The sequence below is a fragment of the Oreochromis niloticus genome, linkage group LG11 (genome assembly GCF_001858045.2).
Source record: "Oreochromis niloticus isolate F11D_XX linkage group LG11, O_niloticus_UMD_NMBU, whole genome shotgun sequence".
Lineage (NCBI taxonomy): Eukaryota > Metazoa > Chordata > Actinopteri > Cichliformes > Cichlidae > Oreochromis > Oreochromis niloticus.
Window position 1 is genome coordinate 39,134,133 of NC_031976.2, and position 23,756 is coordinate 39,157,888.

The 23,756-nt window shown below is 42.3% G+C and overlaps 1 protein-coding gene across 5 annotated transcripts in view; it reads left to right on the top strand.

Annotated features, from left to right (window-relative positions):
• The window catches only part of si:dkey-199f5.8 (beta-1,4-galactosyltransferase 3), a 27,149-nt gene continuing 3,393 nt past the window's right edge, over positions 1 to 23,756 (top strand). The window contains exons 1-7 of one of the 5 annotated variants that reach the window (XM_025911521.1): positions 4 to 140; positions 835 to 1,015; positions 10,856 to 12,111; positions 16,708 to 16,943; positions 18,118 to 18,305; positions 19,977 to 20,099; positions 22,550 to 22,654. In XM_025911521.1, coding sequence (XP_025767306.1) covers positions 11,838 to 12,111; positions 16,708 to 16,943; positions 18,118 to 18,305; positions 19,977 to 20,099; positions 22,550 to 22,654 — 926 coding nt within the window. In that variant the 5' untranslated portion in view covers positions 4 to 140; positions 835 to 1,015; positions 10,856 to 11,837. Of the gene's footprint in view, positions 141 to 834; positions 1,016 to 9,307; positions 9,411 to 10,457; positions 10,514 to 10,855; positions 12,112 to 16,707; positions 16,944 to 18,117; positions 18,306 to 19,976; positions 20,100 to 22,549; positions 22,655 to 23,756 lie in introns of those variants that run through there. The other 4 variants (XM_013275046.3, XM_013275044.3, XM_013275047.3 and 1 more) reach the window with 4 other exon arrangements.

Below are 23,756 nucleotides of genomic sequence, written 5' to 3' on the forward strand. Positions count from 1 at the left end.
TCATTCAGCCTCCGAGCCAGCGACCAAACAGCAGCTCCAACTTCAGCGCACATCGGAAATACTGAGCAGGAAACGGGCTGCTGGAGGGACACCGACCGTTCACTGTCGCTTCACCTGCAGTGGGATAAAAACACCTTCAGGTAAGACTGAAAAAAGACGTTTGTTTTTTTTTAATGTTTTTATGAAGGAGCCAAAACAGCTCCGTGTGGGGACGCTAGCCCGTTAGCTAGCCAGCTAAGTAAGTAACTAATAACCTCCCCTCAGCGGTTAGCGCGGCTCGGCTCGCCGTTCACAGCTGGCGAGGATCCGCTTGGAGTTGTGGTGGGAGCCGTTTTCTCGGATGTTTTTACAGGATTAAAAACCAGAAAAAGTGAGCTCAGTTTAAAGGCAGTCGGGACTGTTATTAGCTCCACTTAAAAGTAATCAGACCCCTGCTGGAAAACTGTCGATGCGAGCCCGAGTGTAACCAAGAATAACGGCAAACACGGGGTTTAAATCAGTATATTAGCTCTTAGCAGCATTACGTAAGCTAATGCTGATGAATACCAGCTCTAACTTTATGTCTGCTATAAAGCCCCCCGAAGTCTGGTTTTCTTCTGTTTTAGCTCATGTGTTGATCCTAAAAGCAAAAAGCCGACCCCGATAAAAGTTTAGCGATGGCAGCTGCATTTACCAGGAAACTGGGTTCATTATTAGCTAACTACTCACTGAGCACTTTAGTTAACGTGCGGACATAACTCGTTAATTTCGCCATTTTCCGCTACCTCCCTGCTATAACGCAGGTTTCTCAGCCCGTCTTCCTGCCCATATGTCTCGTATATGTGCTCTCCACAGCGGGACAAAAGGCCCAGCATGGCGGCCCCCTTCCCCCTCTGAACCCAGCCCACACTGGAGGTGAGAGAGCAGCAAAGAAGGGGCAGCTCGTCTTTGTCCTACCGGGGAGAGGACCAGAGCTTCAGTCTGTCTCTGAAGTCGTCCTGCTCTTATCAGTGTCAGAGTAAACCTGCTGTCACAGGTATTAAAGAGCTCAAAGTCCAGATTGATATCTTTAGAAACTGAACTGAAGTGTGAGGTAAGCAGGATAAACAGTGCTTAGTGATACAAATCATGAGGGCAAGTATTTTTTTAAAAGGTTTTCATGAAGATTTAATTATAATTCAGTTTGTGTGTTTCAGGAAACTGTTTGGTCGAAGCCACTTCTCTAACTTGAGTCTCACTTCTATAGTTTTTCAGCTGGCTGTGGTCGGCTGCTGTGAGCAAAGATCTGTTGGTTTGTGTTTTTTTTGTTTTTGAGCACTGATCTTTAAATAAAATGAAATTACAGAACCAAAATAAGTAATCTGTACTATTCGGTTCTGTTACCAAACCTTAAACGTGGGCTACAATCAGTCCTACCAGCTGCTGCACCAGGTTTCATTTAATCTCTTTTTGTTGCTGCTGTTATAAAGTCAGATTACTGTGGTTGGTGCTGGAGCTGTTATGTGTGACTTTAAAACACGCTTCACGTCGCCTTATCCTTTCTGTTTCAAGATAACCTTGGCTCAGATTTGTTTAGGAAGGCTGAGACTCAGTGGTAAGCTTAATATGAACTTTCAGATGCTTCACTGCTTCCTGTATAAGCTCTTTCTGCAGAGGAGACACTTGACCAGACTTTAAGACAACATTTCTGTTCACTTTTCACACTGTTTCTTCCTTTTTCTTGTAAATAGCACCCTCTGTGGTGCTTCTTTTTTGGCCTGCATGAAGCCTTGTGCTCAGACCGCGTTGTTGCTAGCATCTCAGACAAGCATTCCAGATGTTGCTGTTTTAACACAACTGAGCTGCTTCAACATCATCTGCCTTCATGGAGCTAGTTATCATTACAGCATGCCTTTTGTTGTTAGTGTAAAAAGGCCTTTGACACACGTTTTTGTTTCCATATTTATTGTGTTAAAGCTGCAGGTTAATTGGTGGACTCATAGCATCGATGACCTAAATGCACAGAAACACTGTTTGTATGTTGATGTTGCACTTCTTCTAAAAATTAATTGCATGCATGGAAATGTAACCAATGCCCAGCAAGATCCTTTTTTAAGGCAATTTCCCCCAATTAAAAGCACTTGAAAAATCCTTAATCCTCAACTTTACCGTGTGCCGTGATGAGAAGCATCAATTATTGTGTCGTGCAGAGTCCTGCATAGTTGGGCTAATGGAATATGCGAGGAGCTTATTTATAAATGATAAAACATAATGAATCATTTCAGTATTACTTGATTTGAACTCTTATTTTTTAGGTGTTAAATTTTAACATTAAAACATTTAAACATGAACTTTTATTACCTTGAATCCTGAATGTTGAAAAAGCTGCTGTGTTGTTATGTTGTTGCTTCTGGGAGGCCTCTTTGTTGTGGGTTATCTATCCCTGAGGAGATTTCCTTATCTCCATGGTTCCCACCTACAAACTGGTGCAGGTTGCTTTGATTGTCATTAGATAAGTGACTTTCCCTAATGATTTGGTGAAGAACGCCGCACTATGGAAACAGCTTGAGCCACCAGAGGCAGAAAGAGAGGAGAGGAGGTGGGAAAAGCAGGAGAATGATGGGCTTTTTTCCACTCTCCTCTCCTTCTCATGTCCCGGTGGAGTCGGACTCGGGAACAGCCATGGCGACGTGTACCAGCTGCACTGTGATGAATGGTCTGGGCTCAGGAGGCGTTGCCATGACAGGGTCCCTGGCACGCGCTGCTATGCAGATGCCTCTTTTCTCAGGGCATGTTTGCACATTATTTCATCGCCTGGTCCTGCTTGGTTGGTACTTGAGAGGAAAGGCCTGCCTGAATATGCAGAGTTTAAGTGTGTAGAGCTTTTAGGAATGATGCGTGTGTGATGTCTTTCTATTGTTTTGGTGACAGCATTGGGGAAAAATACAGCGGTTGTGAAACCACATCTGACTACACCTCTCCATGGTATTGTCACTAACACTGTTAAGTACTCCTGTCGCTCAGCCTGTATTTGTACAGGTCGAAGCTGTTTGGGTGTGAGCAACACCGTGAGGCGCTTTCTCAAACAAACTTGATGTCTGTTTGTTTGCCTGACTCGGTGCTTGTCTTTGCTGGCACTAACGTGAGAATCTAACCCCAAAGCTTTTGTTGCCAAACTGAACGAAGTAGTTTTTCTTGCCTAAACAGAATCAAATATTGAATGAAATTGATGAGCTGCAGCTGTGGAGCAGAGCCATCGCTCCAGCTGTTTCTCTAAATGTTGTTCCAGTATAGGAGCCCAGTCAGTGGTCTCACACGGCCGCCTATAAAGAATTGAATTCTGCGGTCTACATTTGAGGCTCGAATTCCTAAAACCTCACTCTGAAAGAACGAGAAAATGAAAATGTATCTTAGTTGTTAATTCCTGAGTGAAGGGAAACTGTGTTCACTGTGGCGTTTCCATTTCTGTGCGTATTTCTTTCAGCGGGGGGGTTTCAGGTGTAGCTCAAAGTGGAAAAGCACCGTGGCCAAAGAGTCATCTCTGGGGGAAATACTTCACCACTTTCATTTCAGACTTTGTACCAGATCTCTGCTCACAGACTGAACTTTGGAAGCTCGTGATTGTGCTCCAGATAAGGAGAAGTCTCCGGTTTTTAAGGAGTTACGAGAGCTCAAACATGCAAATATTAAAAAGGTCTGACCCATCTGTGTGTATTTACAATACCTGTAACTCTGAGAATAGTCAGAGTATAAAGCTATAAATTTGCATAGCTTTGTCCATCCATCCGTTTTTTGCAGCTATCTGGGCCACTTTGTTAAATGTAATTGTGCATACACGCTGCCTCTGAGGAGTTTGGGAATAACTGAAGTAAAGAATAAGTAAGAAATAAACTTTTGCCTCGAAGGCAGTTGCAATCAGTTTTAACGACACGGGGCCAGGCCTCAACGCAGCCAGAATTTCCTGCTCAGATAACCACGACATGTAAACTAAACCACATCTAATTTCCATTGAAAATTTGTGATCAGTTTTCGCCCAGTTAAGACAGGAAGGTGTGTTTGAGGTGTTCAGCCTCCTCTCTGGTTACCGCCACCATGGCTGTTCTCTTTACCTCCCTCTGTGCCTGCTGTTCTTCACTTCTGTGCTGTGCCTTTAGGAATTGAACGACATTGCTGACTGTAAGCTACGTGATCTAAATATATCTCCGCTCTCCTCTCTCCCCCTCTCGTCCTTTTTTATTTTCTCATCTGCTCTTCATGTCAGCACTCGTGTTCAGAACCCTCTTGGCTCCTCTTCATTCATTCATGTGTGCAAACACGCCTGCACCACATGGAGCTGTTGGTGAACTTTCTTTACTTGATTATATAACTAAAATCAGAGAAGATGTATTTGAACCTGGAGCGATGTTGTAGAGGGTGGAATCTGTTAATGATTTGACGTGGTGTAATTAAGTAAACATAAACAGTCGTATTTCAGCTGACGGTAAAAGTGGTCGATAACATCTCTGCTCCTTTTAACCACGTCAGCCATTTATCTTGGGGGAGCTGAAAGAATTTGGACAGTGTTTAACTCAGTGGTGCCTCAGACTGGACGAGCATTTGGACCTGAAAATGTGGCCAATTTGTCAGCGCACGAGTAAACATACAGACATGCCTACATGAAATCATAGTGACATAACAAATGTAACATGAGTCTTATAAATGACGGCAGTGCTTTAATGGATTAGGAAATCATTATGCAGCTATTAGCAGCACTCAGAAATTTCCCCATCCCACTAGCTTATCATCCTACAGGGAAAACCAGAATATGTTAACAATGGCAAACCAGTACAAGAAGAAAGACCAAAATCTAAACATGTCTTCTTAAAACAAATGTACACTCATAAATAAAATGGTGACGTTGTACAGAATAGACTCTTCCTCAGCGCTAAAGGGGAAATGGTCATGAAACTGATGAGTCTTCCTCCATGGTTAATTTAACCTCATACTGAAGCGTAGTTTTTACAGAGGACTTACCTGAACTTTAGATATAATTCAAATGATGAAAATAGTGAAGGACTTGGTGTTATCTGGTAAAATTTATTTATACAGTTGAAGCCAGTGACATAACCCACACGTGTGACCAGAATTTTTACTTATGCTGGTGGCCCCGAGTCGCTCTGTAGGTTTGCTGCCAAAACACTAACAAGCAGCTGATTCAGCAAGGCAACAAAAGGAGGAGTGACCAGGAACAGGAAACAATGCTACAGAAACCAATTAGTCATTGCAGAACTTCAGCGTGACTCCTAGCTATGTTTCTAGGAAGGTACACGTCAGGTTACAACCAAGTCTGAAGAGCCTGAAGTGAAGGAAACTGTGTTGCTGCGTGTGTAATGTGTGTAGATGTTCAGCCTCTCGTCAGAGAGGCGTCTTCACTTCCAAAAGCCGGGATCCCGTCCCAGGCTATTCAACCCCTGCTGACTTTAATAATTCACATGATGGTGGTGTGGGGCAGTGCCTCACACCCTCACCGTTGCCCCTGTGACAGTACTGACTCGTGTGATCCTTAATGAGTCCCGTGATTTCAGGGAGGGTCAGCGACTCTTAGGACCTTCTCTAAAGGGAGGACTGACGAGGGGTAAATACTTGGGGCTCCTATCATATTTTAGAAGTGAAGAAGTCTTGTTGATCAGAGGAGAAATGTCTTCAGGAACCCAAAAGAAGTCCTGTTGTCTTTAACTGCTTAAGTCTACCATGACCTGGCCTGTGGCTTGAACATACACAGAAATATTACAGTGTAAGGCTCCAGTGAGATGCCTGCGGTGGCAGATGGGTAGCAGCATGTTGGCCAACAGGCAGCTGACACTTTGACCACTTGCAAGCTAAAGCAAGTACAGTGTTGATGATCTTTTAACTGCTTCAGCTTGTTAAAGGTCGACTGTAGCTCAGAAGAGCAGGTCGTCTGTTGATTGGAAGGTTTGATCCGTGGCTGCTCCAGTATTCGAATGTAAATATCCTCGAGCAACATACTAACCACAGGTTGCTCTCTAATGCATGTGATTGCTAGATAGAAAGCACTTAAACATGGGTGTGAATGAGGCATCTTGTATAAAGTGCTTTGAGTTCTCTAGAAGAGTAGAAAAGCTATAGAAGAATCGTTCCATTCAACATATTTTCTTGATCGGCAAGTCTCTTCAGCCGGCTCGGGTTGAGTTGAACTAAACAGCGAGTGGGTACCACATATGTTTGACATGTGCTAAGTAGAGCTGGGCGATACAAGATTTTTTCATATCACGATATGTTTTTTTCATTTCAGGCGATAACGATATATATCACGATATAAGCCAAATAACTATATTTGTAAGATTTAAATGTGCCGTTGCTCACAAGTAAAATGTGAAATAATCAGCAGCTTGTTTTGATTTAAATATTTATTTCCCATAATAAGTTCAACAGGGCAGATGTACTTAAAGAACATGAGACTTCAGTTTCAGATAAATAAAGGCAAATATTGCAAACTACACAAAAGGCAGCAGCTAAAGCGTTTAAGTTTCAAAATAGAACAAACAAAACAGACTAAATTGTCAATTCCACTTAGAAACAAAACATTAATTCTAAAAATAAATCTTAGTTTGTTTTACAGAAGAACAGACAAAATTGACTAACTTTTGTCAATATCAAATAAACTGAGAACTAAAAGGAAATTCTCAATCTCTCCTTGTTGTATAGCTTAGCTATTACCTCAATTAGCTGCTTGAATCCTTCATTTTCGACCGTGTTTATTGGTAGCATGTCTTTAGCAAGACGGTAGGCTATGGCATTCGTTATGTCTCTTAGCTTTTTTGTCATATGGTAAGAGGCTGGAGAAAGCCGACTCAGTTGACTGTTGCTGCTTCGCAGGGATTCTCCTGGTTGTTTTCGATGACGAATTAGCGCTTTCAGTCTACGGAACTTCTCTGGCCCTTCCTTTCAACAATCTCTCCGGCATTGGAACCGTCATCTGTGTTCTCTTCGGTAACCTGGTCACCCAAGCGCTCGGTTGATTTTTCTCTAGTGGGCAAACTCATTTTCTCCATTACCCGGCCGGCACGGCGGCTGGCTGCTTCCCAAACAAATACACACGTGCGGCTTGGCACTTGTGCTGTACGTAACAAGTCACGTGACGTGACGCTGCGGCTGTGATTGGTTCGGCTCTGCGCTACTTAATTTGGATTGGCTGTGCTTTCTTTTCTTTTTTTTAAGACAGGAAGAGAGAGAGATGAGGTCTATCGCAATAGTTTCATTTTTCTATCGAGAAAAAGTTATTTTGCAATACGTATCGTTATCGTTCTATCGCCCAGCTCTAGTGCTAATATAGGAAAGTGTTTGCATACTAGGTGAAAAATAAGAATACAGTGATGCTGGGAACAAGAGCAGAAAAGGCTCTCTTTGCTGTGGCTCTAAATGCAGAGAGGAAGGCCATCCCTGCAGGAGAGACGATGAAGTCAAAAGCACAGAACGTCACCAGACTGCTGCTCTTCCTCCCTGTATTTAGTTCACTCTTCATCCTCAGCCAGCACAGAAAGATCCATCCAGCTCTGGGCCTCTTTTGTATGCGTGTAAGTTGGTGCCTCAGCTTTATTTAAAAGAGGCGCTCGCTGCCAGGTTCTCCCTTTGTGTAAACCAGCTCAGGTACAGCACGAGCCTCGAGCGCTAAAGTATCTTTATCATTTCTGCTCTTTATAAAGAACATGTGAGAATAGACAGCAGCGTCACGGAGCGCATGAATTCATTCTCCAGGGATCTTCCGCAGTCATCTAGTAGATCAAGTTGGCACACAATATTAACATTAATAACCATCTTATGTCCTTTGCTTAAAAACAAAAATCAAGCATTGCTATGTGTGTGTTGTTGGTTAGTGTTGGATAATATGTTGATGTCTCCCTCCCGTCCACCTATAGAGTGTATCATTTGTGGTAAATAATAGAAAATTGAGTATTTTGGATTATTTTTCAAGGCCTGATTTCCAGAAATTGAGTGTTAGTGATGCTTGGCAAACACAGGAGTCTAATAATGTTACATTTTCACCGTGTGCTACGAAGTCTATCAAACACCCTTTAAAGAGAAAGGTGTGTGTTTTGTTTTTCCAGGTACACGATGTGCTTGATTTATAATAAAAGCAGGTCGACAATTATTCAGCTTGTTTGCTTCACACGTGAACATGAAAATATTATTAGTGGAAACAACTTCATTGGCCAAACAACTCAGCTGGCGGCAGGTAGTAGCAGTAAAAGTTTATTCAGAGCTTCTTTGGCCCATTAAGGCTGCACTCAGTCCACTTGAGTAAATTTCGAGATGTGCAGACCTTTATCCCTCTGGCCAGTCACGTGGTTGAAGAGCAGACCTCCGATGTCATTGGGTGGCTTCAGACTCATAATCCAGTGAATGTGAACGTTTTAGAAAGCGTCAGCGATTACTTCAAAACAGATTATGTTATTTATTTATCTGCTCAGAGTGGCTGAGATGAATTTCCGTTCTGTGGGATTAGCCACAGTCTTTATGACATATGTCATAAACCATATCAAGAGGTTATAGGTGCCGGGCGACGTGTCAGGGGCCAATCCTGCCATCTGCTCCCAGCTCTGATGAAAGTCTTATGCAGAGGATTTCCTCTTCCGTTTGATCCGCATGTTCCCTCAAAGGGGAAAATAGGAAACCCTTTTAATATCCTTCACTTGAAAATCCCCACAGTCAGCTGTTAAAGAACGACTGTGCAGATCTGCAGGAGTCAGATATCATCAGTACATTTCTGCAAGTGGATCAAAGTGTATTATGCAATGTTGCTTTTGTATTTCTTCATTTCCTGTCTGTCGTTTTAAAGTTTGCACAGAGTTCCTGAGGCACTCGGTGTTGAATGCTCCAGAAGGCATTAGCTTTGTTGTCGAAATGATCAAGGCTAACACTTTGATAGTATAAAGCAACATAACAAAAAGGGGTCATTTTTCTCAGCATATCTTTGATCAGATCAGTGTCTTTTTTGCCAGCTCCTTCTTTTGTCCTCTTCAGATTATCTGATTCAGCAAGCTGTTCTTATCTCCTGTTGTTGTAGAGCAGGGGTGGGGAACTCCAGGCCTCGAGGGCCAGTGTCCTGCAGGTTTAGATGTTAGACAGCTGATTTAAATGGCTAAAGGACCTCCTCAACATGTCTTGAAGTTCTGCAGAGGCCTGGTAATGAACTAATGATTTGATTCAGGTGTGTTGATGAAGGGTGATGTCTAAAACCTGCAGGACACCGGCCCTCGAGGCCTGGAGTTCCCCACCCCTGTTGTGGAGTCTGACCAGGAACAAATGTTCATAATGTGACGTTTTCCTGTGGGTACTTCATGCTCTAAGTGCTGAAGATCTTATCATACAATCTTCTTGGTGATGCAGTACCAAGAATTCATGTGCCAGTGAACACCTCAGAATAATTTCTGCATCTAGCACTGCTGCCACGGGTCTGTAATTTATACAGTTTCTATAGTTCTGTATAGTTTGACTCTTGTGTTTTCAGATATTTTTGAGATCTTATTGATCTTTCTCTGTAAATACAGACCACATGTCCTCCTTTATATTTTTTAAAATTAAAAAAATTTAAAAAGCAGAAGAATAGACATGCTGGCATTTCCAAAAATGACAATAAACAAAAATACAGATTAAACAATATCCAAAAACTGATTACTTTTCAGTTAAAATGGGGTAAACCGCAGTCACAGCTGAAGTATTCCCCATGTGTTTTACCAGGAAGGAATGCTCATTAAAACTCAATGCTGTAGGTGAAGTAAGGAAGTTCTTTTTTTGACAAGACGTCTTTGAGCACAGACTAAACATTTCATATAAAACTGACCAAAGCTGAAAAAAAGTTTCCACCTCACTCCGTTAGAATCAGCTGATTTAAGTGTATTTAATAAAAGCATGCAAAAATTTATGGAGGCCTCAGACTTTGATGGAGCGCTTTTGGAAAAACCTCTTCAAGACCTTAAGTTGTGTGATGTGAATATTTTCTGTCTAAGGTTGAGTAACGTGAGTAAAATCAAACAGCCGTCCTACACCAGAGCAGGCCTTTACAGGCCAGGGACTCGTTTACCTGCCACACATGATCATGTGACCACCCAAGCTACCTCTAAGGTGAACTTTGAAGTTTTTAGAAAATACCGAGGTGACCAAAAACCAGATTGTGGTACTAGGAGTGGATGTAAAATTTGGGGATATTTTTAAAGACTTTATGAGGACTCAACATGCTGGAAAAAGAAGCAACTTAAAAAGTGACAGGTAAAAGTTGGCAAGGTTTAATTTATTACACTAAAATATTAAAAAGTCAGCTAATTCTCAGCGGAGTTTTTCATGTAAAGATCCAAATTCATGTTCAGGCTAAAAATATCAGTTTGATTTTGGGCTGCGGTGTTGGATGCAGGTGCAGGTTCTCTGTCCGTGTTTCCACCAGCCGCGTAGCATTCAGTGGGATTGGGATTAGGATTAGTGCTCTGAGTACGGCTGCTTTAACGAGCGCTAATTGATTTGTAACTGAGGATGTGCTGGGTATCGCTGCAGCAGAGCTCAGGTCAGTAAGGACATCATCACTGGGTCCTTTTATCAGGAGCAGGACGATGGACTGCTCTAGCTGCAGATTTTGGAAACTTCCTCAACGCTGTGATGCGTGGCTTCCCGTCTGCCGCCCACCGTGGGCAGCAGGCCTCTCTCTGGGGATCTCCCACTGAGTCTGATTAGTGCAGGCTTTCCAACTGTGCTGTTTGGTCTCTGTAAACAAACACAATCCACTTGTTTGCCTGTACTGTACACAATAACTCATTGTTTGTGTGCTGAAATTGCTGATTTCAACAGTTTCAGCCAAAGGATGTCAGGCAGGTTTAACACCCGCCCTGTTTCCTCTCCTGTCTTCCAGAGCCATGCTGGAGTGACTGATCCAGTTCCCGTCGATCCAGTGTGACCAGTGAGCGGCTTAAGGTGGACTGCATCATCATGGAACAATAGCATTGGGAGTCAAAGCTCGACCTCTTTCTCCTCATCCTCCTCCCCCCATTTCTTTTTCTCTCGGACTCACTCTGTACTGAAAGCATCCCCCTAACAAACACCCACCCACTCACTCATGCAGGACCCTTCTGACCACTCCTCCCACGCAAGTCACGGTCCACTCCCACCGTCTCTCCAGCCAGTCAGGCGGTGAGCGGCTGGAAGCCGTGTAATCCTCTGTGAAGTATAGCGCCTATACGGCCGCATATGCTCCCCTTTGTCATGGCGGCTGTTGTTGTTGTGGAGGCCTCCCCCAGGAGAGCGCAGGACGGAGAACAGAAGGCAGCATAAAGCTCACAAAGGCAGGAAGGGAGCTGGAGAGCGAGTGAGAGAAGGAGACGCTGCAGATTGTTTGGCTGGAGGGGAGTGGACTTCACAGGGCAGCGGATGGTGCTCAGTCGGTGTGAAACTCCATAATGTGGGGCTGGCACTATCTCCCCAAACCAAACACAAAGTGGACCAACAGTCAACTCTGGAGATACTTGCCACCTGCTGAGCAGCAGCGGGGAATGCAGTGAAGACAAAGTGGACCAGATTTTTTTTCTTTTCTTTTTTTTGTGTCTTCGTGTGGAATATTTTTCTCTTTTTGTTCTGTTTGGTGGTCTTTGTGATTACAGCCTACCAAAAGTGCCTTTACCTGTGACTTTGCATTGTCTTCGGACATACTGAAGTTAAATTTTTCACAGATTATCACTGACTTGACATTTGTCGTGTGCTGCCATTTTCTGGATTATATGGGAAGTAAAAGGCTCAACGCCACCTCCCACTAAACCTGACAATCATCACCTGCTACGTCTGAGCAGCAACTCCTGTGAGCGCCAAGTATCTCCACTGGACCCATCCGAGCCGTCACCATGTTCAGTATTCAGTCCAAATGGCGCTACCTTATCATGTTCCTGGGCATCCAGCTGGTGGTGATGGCGCTGCTGTCCCGAGAGGGATACCAGAAGAGGGTCACTTACTTCATACGCATCTTCCGCAAGCCGGACGGCGGCGCTTTATCAGGCCGCAACCACACCACACCCACTATCAGTGGAGGGGACGTGTACGCAAACCTCTCCCACCTGCCCAAAGCTCACGGCCATCGAGATGATATGCCCTACTGTCCCAAGACGTCCCCTTTAATAGGTGAGTGCTCATTCCACATCTTCAGCGTCTATCCAGAGTTGGATTAGGCTTTCCTCTATTTAGTCTTAAATAGATGTTTACTAATTCATCGGATCCATGATAAAGGTTTAAGACAGCGCTTCGGACTTTAAGTAACCCTTAAATGTTGAAGCTCAAATCTCTTGTTTAAATAATATAAAACATCCATGATTTTTGGTCCTACCAGGGCTCAGTGTAGACTCTGAAGGTAATACAGTCTAAGACTAAGTCCCTAAAATTCAGCCCTGATTGAGAAAACATTATAGGTCGTGAAAGTTTTTTGACTTGTGAGGTGGAGCCAGTTGAGGTGGTTCGGACATCTGACAAGGATGCCGCCAAGGCAAGGTGTTCCAAGCATGTCCCTGCCTTGGCGTTTCCCAGACAAGCCTGAGGAGAGGGAGGTCTGGGCTTCTCTGCTTAGGCTGCTGCCCCCGGATAAGTGGATGGAAATGTGGCTGTAATTTTAACTTGTCCAGCTATAGAGTAGATGCCATGTTTTGGTGCAGGTGCCCCCGCCAGCAGTCAGCTAAGTGTGAGTCAGGACTGAACTGCATTATTTGGAGGATTGTAAACAGCACTTTTATGATAAAATGTGTTGACCCTCGTTACTGTAGTTTTCTCATATGCACAAGTTAATAGCTGCTGATTTTGTCCCATCTTTATTTAAATATAGTGTAAATATTCTTGTAATAAACAGGCAAACTAAACCAGTCACACAACCTCTTGTCAGACGCAGCAATGACACGAGTCTCACTGCAGGGTTTTGTCACATGTGACCGTTTTTTCCTCGTTTAGCTCTGGGTTCATCTCAGAGAGAAAAAACAAAACAGGTGGTGTTGCCTTAATTTTAACTGAAGAGGAAATAGAAATGTATGCCGTACCTTTGTGCTTTTCTTTTTCTCTCTGTTATATAAGCAGTGTGCTTGTTCCTGACAGTTATATTAAACATCGTTCGAGTCATTGTGAGTTTGCAAGTAATACCTGTGAGTAGAGCTGGGCGATAAAACGATAACGATATGTATTGCGAAATAACTTTTTCTCGATAGAAAAATTAAACTATTGCGATAGACCTCATCTCTCTTGTCCTCTAAAAAAAAAAAAAGAAAAGAAAAAAAGAAAAAAAGAACAGCCAATCCAAATTAAGTAGCGCAGAGCCGAACCAATCACAGCCGCAGCGTCACGTCACGTGACTTGTTACGTACAGCACAAGCGCCAAGGCGCACATGTGTATCTGTTTTTGCAGCCGTGCAGCCCGGGTAATGAAGGAAATGAGTTTGCCGACTAGAGAAAAATCAACCGAGAGCGTGAGCGAAGGTTACCGAAGAAAAAACCGATGATGGTTCCAATGCCGGAGAGCTTGTCGAACGGAAGGGCCACAGAAGTTCCGTAGTGTGAAGGTATTTCGGCTATTTCAAGTCTGACAAAAAACAGAGTAGCGCGCACTGTAAATTGTGCCGAAAGCAAGTCTGGAAATACAATAAAGCGGTGCATGCTCAGTCTCTGACTGAAAGCGCTGATTCGTCATTCGGCTTTTGTCAGACTAAAGTAACTGTTAAAACTGTTTGAAAAGCTAAGCTATACAACAAGGAGAGATTGAGAATTTCCTTTTAGTTCTCAGTTTATTTGATATTGACAAAAGTTAGTCAATTTTGTCTGTTCTTCTGTAAAACGACCTAAGATTTATTTTTAGAATTAATATTTTGTTTCTAAGTGGAATTGACAATTTAGTCTGTTTTGTTTGTTCTATTTTGAAACTTAAACGCTTTAGTGGCTGCCTTTTGTGTAGTTTACAATATTTGCCTTTATCTGAAACTGAAGTCTCATGTTCCTTAAGTACATCTACCCTGTTGAACTTATTATGGGAAATAAATTTTTTAATTAAAACAAGCTGCTAATTATTTCACATTTTACTTGTGAGCAACGGCACATTTAAATCTTACAAATATAGTTATTTGGCTTATATCGTGATATATATCGTTATCGCCTGAAATGAAAAAAACACATCGTGATATGAAAAAATCTTATATCGTCCAGCTCTACCTGTGAGCTAAAAGCTCTAATCACGCAGTTTTACAGTTCTGACTGCTCTCGGCTCTGTATGATGTCATTGAGTTGATATTCCTGATATGATCAAACACAGAAGAAAAACTTACCTGCTGCACAAACCTTCTGTTTTCAAGGGGCAACCAATCAGAAGAAAGTTGGCTTAAATGGAGCTGAGCCAAAACTGCTTGTTTCAGACAGAACTGACTCGTTAAAAAACTGTTAATAAAGTCTAATTAAATAAATAAAAATACATTTAAAAAGTGGAAATGAGTAGAATAAAGAATAAAAGCTTATTTACTCCCAGCTGTGTGCCATTAACACGGGCCAACAACCAGATTTTTAGCGCAGTCCAACAATAAGTGCCAAAAAACGTTTCTCCTGCATTCCAACCCAAACTGTGGACGGCCTCAGGGCAACGTTGAGCCACTTCAGAGCAGCCTCTGTCTCACACATTGTCAGTATGTTTCTATTGGTTCCTTTGACAGTATCTTCAAGAAAAAAAAACTACAGAAGGAAAGTGAACATAAATCCAGTGAGTGATATAGAGGGTGCAAGTATGATGAGAAAAATATTCAGGGTCATATTAAACAAAAAAATAAATCAAAAACGTCCCACACACGGGCTCAGAGCCTAACCAAATATTCAATTTAAATGTTCTCCCTTTAAAATCATATTTATTATCCGTGATGTAACACTTGGTTTCTGACTGCTTTTTAGCTTTTAGCCTGAAATCATGCAGCTGGTTTCAGATTTTATATAAAAATAGTTCAAACTTTTCTCGGCATGCTCTTTGTGTGGTTCGTTTCTCAGATTTTTGGCTCATTTCAGAGAAATTGCAGACATGGAAGTAAAATAAATTCAGACTAACTAACATCAAAATACCTGTGAGATTGGATGAGATTGACCCGGCTCAGCTCAGCTTACAAACACTTTGATGAAGTTACCGTTCAGATGAAGCCAGTACACAAACTCTGACTCTACAGTTGATCTGTAGTCAGCTTTCCTGAGCGTGCCGTGGATGGTAACAAAAGTGAGTTTTATTACCTCCAGTTCACTTTTGTTACTATTTTCTTAATTGTCCTTATGGATATAAGCCAAATACTTTTCTCATATTTCACTCTGACCTCTTTAAAAATGTTTAAATGTTTCTGCAGACACTGAAACGGTGTCTCTATGTCTGATATATGGGAAATGATCTGCGTTTGATCACTAACACCAACAGGCTGGGGGAGGGGCACGCCTGTGTGATCTTAGTGTGTAAAGGGTGTAGCACAGTCGCTGCTTTTATGGTGCTAAGTTTGTGTCCATTAATCATCTTTAAGAACATGACGCAGCAGAAGAGTCATGACCTTCTCCACCCTTTTTCCATCACCTGCTGTGGGGGAAAGTTTCCATCAGCTACAACAACTCTTCATGTGAGTTGATGTCATCAAGTGAGCACGCCTTAAATTTCGTCTTGCACGTCATATTTCAGTGATTTTTCTCCTTCCTTTAAAAGCAAATGCTTTTGTGGGGACATTTCAGTGCAGTGGAGGTAAAAATGCTGACAGCCGTGTTGGCTCTGTGTAAATGACGTGTGAACAATAAACGTAAATGATACCAACCATACGGCTCCAGCTGCCATCAAACCACGTCACTGAGCTCTTTCGCACCGTGTGAAAACTTTGCTTCGGGTTTGGTGTGAAGGCACCACAAAGCTTGTGACAGTTTTCCACCTGAAGAGGTCTTTTATGGTCCGTCTTTGCCAGGATTTGATGTAAAAGCGAATTCTTCAAAACTGCTCTTTGTACCAGGAAGCTTTGACTATGAGCCCTGACTGTTCTCTGCTTACGTTAACTCTTCTGTTAGCTCTGTTCCAGAATCCCGCTGCATGTTTATTCAGTCATTTGAAACAACTTAAAGACCATGAATTGATATGAGGGAAGATAAAGACTTAAAGAAAAAACAAAGATGTTCGTCACGGTAACGCAAAGACAACCGAAACCTGCTGGAGGTTTGAGCAGCTCAGGTTCCTTTACTGAAACAGCTGAATGGGTCGGCTTGGAATATGAGAGCCGGTTTTATTTGTATTTAGTTTCTTTGAAAGCACAAATATAAAGCTCCTATTAACCTGAGTAGACGGCACACACCTGCGTCTGTAACCCACCACCTGTTCACGTGATCTCAGCAGGTGTTGGAGTGACGTGGTTTAAAAAGACAAACATCAGCTTAACCTTGATTAATACTGTTTATCTGTTTTTAATATAGTGGCAAATTTGTTTGCAAATTTCTTTTCTTTGTATTTTTTTTTCTTTCCCAATTTTCCCCCTCACCTCACACGGGGGGCTGGACGATCAGAGCGAGGTGATGCAGGATTGTCAAACCGATCTCTACATTACAAACACGTCTGACTTTGTGCTTTTAAAGCTTTTCCTTGGAGCACTTGATGTCTTGATGTCACAATCAGAGGATGGCTCTCATACCCTGACCACATCATTTGCTTTCTCTCCATTAACTATATTCATTCTTGGATGTAATAACTTCTTCCCACAGGAGGGCCGATCCACGTCAGCTTCCCGTCACGCCTCAGTCTGGCTGAGGTTGAGAGGAAGAATCCGCTGGTGGTCCGCGGCGGACGATACAGGCCGCCGGACTGTGTGGCGAGGCATCGCACGGCCATCATCATTCCCCACAGACACCGAGAGCACCACCTTAAGTTCCTGCTCTACTACCTGCATCCCTTCCTGCAGCGGCAGCAGCTCACATATGGCATTTACGTCATCCACCAGGTTTCTATCATTTCTACTTTACACTCAAATTCAGGAGGTGGTTAGAAATTAATTTCATTGTCTTTGTGTTAATGTTTAGATTTATAATATTGGGAGTAATGAGAGTTTTTATTGTCTATCTGAAGTGATACACTACTTGATGCTTGATGAAGAGTGCCCTCTGGTGTGTGGTCACTGGATGTGCATGTTGGATGATAAGAAATCTGAAGCAGCTCAGACGTTTAATCTGTTTAAAGCTCACTGATGTTTCACCCTCAGCTCTTTATCTCCTGCACCTCTTGAGCTGGATCGTACCATCGCACTCTCTGTCTATGATGATTTTCAGTTAAAGACTTTCATAAATCATATTTTCATTAGTTTTGCTCAGCTGGATTCAGTCACATTCTGACAGACTGCTGTTAAACGTGTGTTTAATGTGCTGGTAGCAAAACTTGGGAAAGAGAATTTCTCCAGTTTTGAATACTTAGCGGCTCCTGTTCTGTTCATAGAGACATTTCTGGCTGCACAGGTCACAGCTGGGTGACCAGATGTGATGTGGCACAGGTTTTACAGCAGATCTCTTATTTGTAGTTCTGGTTTATTGCCCTATGGTTTATCAGAGTACATGTTACACAGACAGTTTAGTCATGGCCTGCCGTCTCAGGACGTCGTTGGATTTGTCGCTCCATCAGGTCTCTCTTGGAAATGAGACGTTGGGTCTCAATGGGACTGCCTGTGTACAAGTTTATATAAAAATAAAATCTGGGTTTGGTCCCAGCAATAGGACTGCACTAGCTTGAGGGCGGTGCTTATGACTCCACTTGAACTGAAAAATCTCTCCAGCTCCATCTTTGTTCTTGGATTCTCCAGCAGGGCTTAGTGCAGCACGTCAGTTCATCCTGTCTGAAACAGGCTCCTCCTCCTTTTAGGTAACAGTCTTCTGATTGGTTGCTTGTTCCATGCAAAGATGAGACTATTTTTCACACCAAGTCCCTGAAATGCTTTTAAAGTTCACCTCACTAATCCCTGTTTAGTGCAAACATAGTTTTCTGTGGCTGAAAATTTGACCTGTTAAAGTCTGTTGTGCTTCCTTCTTTGAGTGAAAACATCTGACTTTGTGTTTTTCATTTACACAAATATTCAGTTTAAACTTGTTTCTTCACGTGACCATGAAACATTTTTGTCTGCTCTGCAGGCTGGAAACTACACCTTTAACAGAGCCAAGCTGATGAACGCTGGTTTCCGGGAGGCCATGAAGGAGGAGGACTGGGACTGTCTCTTCTTCCATGATGTGGACCTCATTCCAGAAGACGACCGGAATACTTACGTCTGTGACTCGAACCCTAAGCACGCGGCCATCGCCATGGACAAGTTCGGCTACAAGTATGTCTGAGAACGGCCGATACATGCCGTGGTTTCAGTGCAAGATGTAGAATGAAGTGCTGTATGAAAGCAGTCCTGTGAGTGGGCAATATTTTATTTTCATACAAGTATAAACCAACCAACAGGAAAAGTCCACAGACCTTTTCAGACAGCCCTCATTTGTCCTTCAGTTTGGCCCCTTTTCCATTAGTACGACTGGTTTTCCACTACAATCCGGTACTACCTAACGTGCATGGTTGTCCTCATAGCGACACGTCCGAGCGTCCTGCGACGTAATTAGTATGCGACACGAGCGCTACAAAAAAGTGGACGTCGAGGCGACGATATACCTGCTGCTCGGTCTGTGGCTTTTCATCAGACTCGGAGAACACGGCGTTGTTTTTGTAGCCGTTCCCCTCGTTGCTGGGTTTCAAAAATGGAGGTTTCATGACGCTCTCGTGGCTCATCAAGTGACACTACTGACCAGCCAATTGGTGGCATGCAATCTGACAACGTCACATTTTAGTACCTGCTCGGTTTGCTTGGGGGACCCCGAGAGAGCAGGTACTAAAAAAGTACCTCTACCCGGTACTGTGACCTAATGGGAAACGTGGCGAACCAAATGTAGGCGCTAATGTGTTCGATCCTGCTGTTGTCGTCATTTTCTTTTTCTCCAGAGTGTAACGCTGGGCTCAGTAACACATTTAGATGTTAAAACAAAATAAATTCAGATAAAATGTCCTGACACAAAATGAGTTGATTAGAGTAACTTGAGAAAATAAATAAAAATACACTGTGACATAATAAAGAGTTCAATGAAGTCGGTTATATAAAAAGTTGCATTAGAAAAACAAATATTTGAAATATAATAAACCAAATAAAGCAGCAGAATTGTAAAATACAATAAACCTTATTGTAAATGTAATTTTTCTATATGTAATAATTGATGTGTTAAAGAGCTCTGTAACGAAAAACGTGTCGTCTAAAATGAAGTGAAATGTATTAAAGTAAAAGTGAATCTAAATGAAACACTGAGGAAATGGTTGGATATAACAGGATAAAGTGGCTCTGTGGTAAAATGGTTCAATCAACATAATAAAGCAAAATAAGGAAACAAAAGTAACTTAATGAGTGAATAAAAACTGACAAAACTATTTTAATCTGAAGTGAAGGGAACAGTGCAGGTGAGAAATAAACAGAGTGCAGATGTTTCTCTGCTGGACAGATGTGCTGGGTTGTTAAAGTTCCTACTGGAGGTGGAGACAGCCTGATGGTCATTAATGTAAACTCTGGTTAAAGGTTCTCTGATCACGTCTCTCTGACCTCCAGGATGTTTTACTCGAGCTCCACCTCACGTTTACTGTTGATTTGCTTTTATGTTCACTTGAATTTTATCTATGAACATTTTCCTTGATGCATTTGTGTCCACTGCTGTAGTTTTAAATTACAGAAATAAACTTGCCTCAGTGAAACTGCTCCTTTAGCTTCTGTGTGTTTGCTGCATGAGCCGGCGACTCTGCAGAAGCTGCATGTTTTTTATTATTTAAATGCCAGAGTTCAGTTTCCAAGTCCTCCTTCCACACACTTGGCATATATTCTAACCTGTCTGAACAGCATAGAAACTAATAATAAAACCCTGATGTTCTTTATTTCTCTTTTGATTTGTCGTTTTCTAATCCTAACCCTCTCCAGGCTTCCATACAAGATGTATTTTGGAGGCGTGTCAGCTCTGACGCCCCTGCACTACCTTAAAATGAATGGTTTCCCCAACAATTACTGGGGCTGGGGCGGCGAGGACGACGACATTGGAGTCAGGTGAGGATCATTTAAGTGTGATTCACAGTTTCAGTCTGAGCCGTAGGGCTGCTCAGTTAATTGAATTTTAATCTAGATTACGATCTGGGTTTTCAACGATCATTGACTGAGCCGATTATTAGCACCTCCCTCGTGCTTTACTCTCGCGCTGCTCCGTGTGGCAAATCGAGCGCACTTCTCTGCGTTTCGAACACGCGTCACAACAATTAAGAGGACCCGAGGGAAGCTCGGAAAGCTAAGCAGAAGTTATTTGTAGAGGAGAGGATAATGGCTGCTGAAGAAAGAATGCCGTTGGTTGAAAAGAGGTAAAACGACTTCAGTGGTGTGGAAACCAATGTTCCCTCTAAGCTGCGCACGTGTGCAATTGCGCACTGCTGGCACGGTCTCTGCGCACAGAAAAAATCTAACCTGAATTGAAATTAAAATTAAAACTTTAACAATTCAGTTTTACAGTGTTAGTCAGTAAGTGACTGGCTGTTCCCGTATGGGATTAGAACGATGCCACCTTATCCCATAGTCCAGCCAATGATGCGATTCACATTCGTATATACGCAGCCAATCAACGTCGCTGACAGGCTATGACAGCGTCCTTATGTGCCGACACCGGTGTTTTAGCGAGCAAAGCGGCGTGGCTGATGTGCAGTGAAGCCACGTTAATGGCAACGTGTACAACCATTGGAGATGTGAGCAGGACAGACGGAACAACTGACGGAAAAAGTGTGGACTTTAAATTGTGTTGATCGGCCACGTAAAACCAGAGTTATGATAAAAATATCTGCAATGTTTGGTTTTCTTCCTGAATACTATCGTTGTTTATATTTACTGCAGGAAGAAACGGTAAAAACGGCGTTTTATAAGGAAAACGCTCGAAAGCCTGTGAGCTTTCCATAAAAGTACCACTGTCGACCAATCAAAAAATGATATGGCAACGTGGCATCTAGTTGTTAAGAAACGGGGGGAAGTTTTAGGAGTGACGGCGGTGTTCTGAGATGTGAGAGATTTGAGACGTTTAGCGCAAATCTTGTGTAGTTAGTGTGTAGTTAGTGTGTAGTGTAGTCAATAGTTTTGTTGTGTGTGTCAGAACAATGAGGCGGCTGCTGAATGTTACAGGTGTTACAGCAGTGATACATCTGCTGCTGTCAGGCCTGCAGGTATCAGGCTGTTGTTCTCCTTTATCTCATAGTGGACAGAAATTAGTTTTTGGAGTGGCACAAATAATTTGTGTGGCATCAGATTTGATGCAGAACAGCTGATTGTTCTGTAAATAGTTTGAAATGTTTATTTAAAAAATGCCTTGGCTGCATTAAAAAAAAAAAAATAGCTGCAAAAAAGTTTGTTTGCCAAACTGAGTTACTTTTTTGAAGTAGTAACTATATAATTAATTGCCCAACATTGGTCATTATATCCTGTATTTTGCAGACAGAGAGTTACAGACTCTCTCCCAGACCACAGACTCATAATACAAGTCAGAGCTTTATAAAAAAAAGAAAAGAAAGTTGTGTTTTCAAAATTGGAGTTCAAGTTATTTTTACTTCCAATAGTGTTAACATACTACACAGGTCATGAACAGGATTTTTTAAATTTTCATTGTAAGTGGGCTAAAGCAGTTAATTAAAAGTAGTCTAACATAAATGTAAATGCTGTAATTTGATTATTTTAATAAACCATGTAACTTGGATGGATTCAATGCTGGCGTGACCACAGTGCACACGTCTGATGTCGCTCACAGTGGTCCAAGGGACGCTCAGGGAGTTTGTGTGTTCGCTCAGACACATGAAAGATTTGAGGGAACATTGGTGGAAACATTTTGGGTTCGCGGAGTCAGACGTGGATCAAATATTGTGCAGTATTTTGAAGTTCACTAAACATAGATGTTTACATTTCATTTATTTTTTATATTGCAAACATTTGCACTGTAATCAGTATTTGCACACTATATTTTATATTATTTTTTGACAATCTTTAAAGCCATTATTCAATACATTGTTATTGTTAAATAAATATCGTCAAATAATCGAGATCTCAATTTCAGTGAAAATAATCGTGATTATCATTTTTGCCATAATCGAGCAGCCCTACTGGGCCGTGTTCCTCGTAGGCGCTACATAAAAGATCGAGGCAGGCTCTGTCATATTGCATTTGGTGGACTGTTGCATCCATAAACTGTCCGGGGCAACAGCAGAAACCTGTTACTGATCAGGTGAGTTCTCCAACAGTCACCGAGAGCACAAACATGGTCCAGAGATCCAATTAGCTGACACGAGCCCCGGCAGACAGCAGAGTGAAGCATTACTGGAGACCGAGGCTATCCTCGTTCATACAGCTGTCAGTCAAAGTGACCGAGCCCTGAATTTAAACCTTAATCATGTAGGAAAAGCTGTGCGTGTCCTCAGTGATCAGGAGGTGTGAGGGAGATGAATTGGTCTAACGCTTGTTTCTTGTCTGCACAGAGTCTCTCTGGCTGGGATGTACATCACTCGTCCTTCACTGAAGGTGGGCCGGTACAAGATGATCAAACACAAGCTGGACAAAGGCAACGACGTGAACCCAAAGAGGTACTGCGATCCGAGTGCTCACTGGGATAACGAGATCTCAAGTCTGAGCACATAAACGACCAGACGTGTCTCGCTGGACATAGTTAGATACCAGAGTTAGACACATGCTGTGTAGCCAAGTCACAACTACCTGGAAATGTAACTGCATCATCATGTATATGACCATGGTGTAAAATGCTGCGTGTCTCTGTGACATTTAACGCAGCGTTAGCTTATTTTTGTTTGGTTTGTTTTGTTTTGGGGTTTTTTGCCTGATGTTAACGAGCTTCATTGAATAACTTTTGTCCAGAAGCTGAACGATACAGATTTTGAGGAAATCGATCTTTGACCATTTAAAACCCCACATTCCAATATATTTCCTCCTCCTCTCCGACACACAGGTCATACACAGATTTCCATACTTTGACACTTTTCCGACTCTTCTCGGATCAGCTGGTCATTTTTGCTGTTGTTCCAAATGTGCGTATTTCCAGAGCGCCCTCCGGTGATCAAACTGTGCAACATCAACATTCCTAACATGGTTGAAGGGTGTTTCTCCTGTCTCCCTTTACATTTTCATTTGTTGCATTTATAAATGCTGATACTGATGTAGATCAGCAAACTAAAAGTAGCTGCTGTAGTTCAGTGTTGGAGCTTTAGGGCATTGGAAACTGTATCTTATAGATTGTTTAAGGAGCTCAGAAAAAAAAAAGAATCTGGACTTCTTTAAGTTTCTTGAAGATGTTTCATCCCAGAAGCTTCTTCAGTTCTGCGAGTAAACGGTGAGTCCCAGGTGTTTAACCCTTAAGAGGGTCGTTGACCAACTGTTGATCATGTGCCTCATCACATGAGCAAAGGTGTGAAACAGGGCAAAGGTCATTGTCAGCAGAGGTTTCAGGTGAACACATTGTGAGACCGTGCACCACCCATCATGTGACTTACTCTCAGATTTCTGTATAGTTTTTATTTCATATTTATATCCTGTTCATAGCCTGTACATAGCTTGTACTCACTACAGCCTGTACATACTTATAGTTATAGAATATTCATAACATACTTCACACTGTGTACATTATAACATACCATAATAGACCCATTTCTGTAATATACTTACACATCTCTA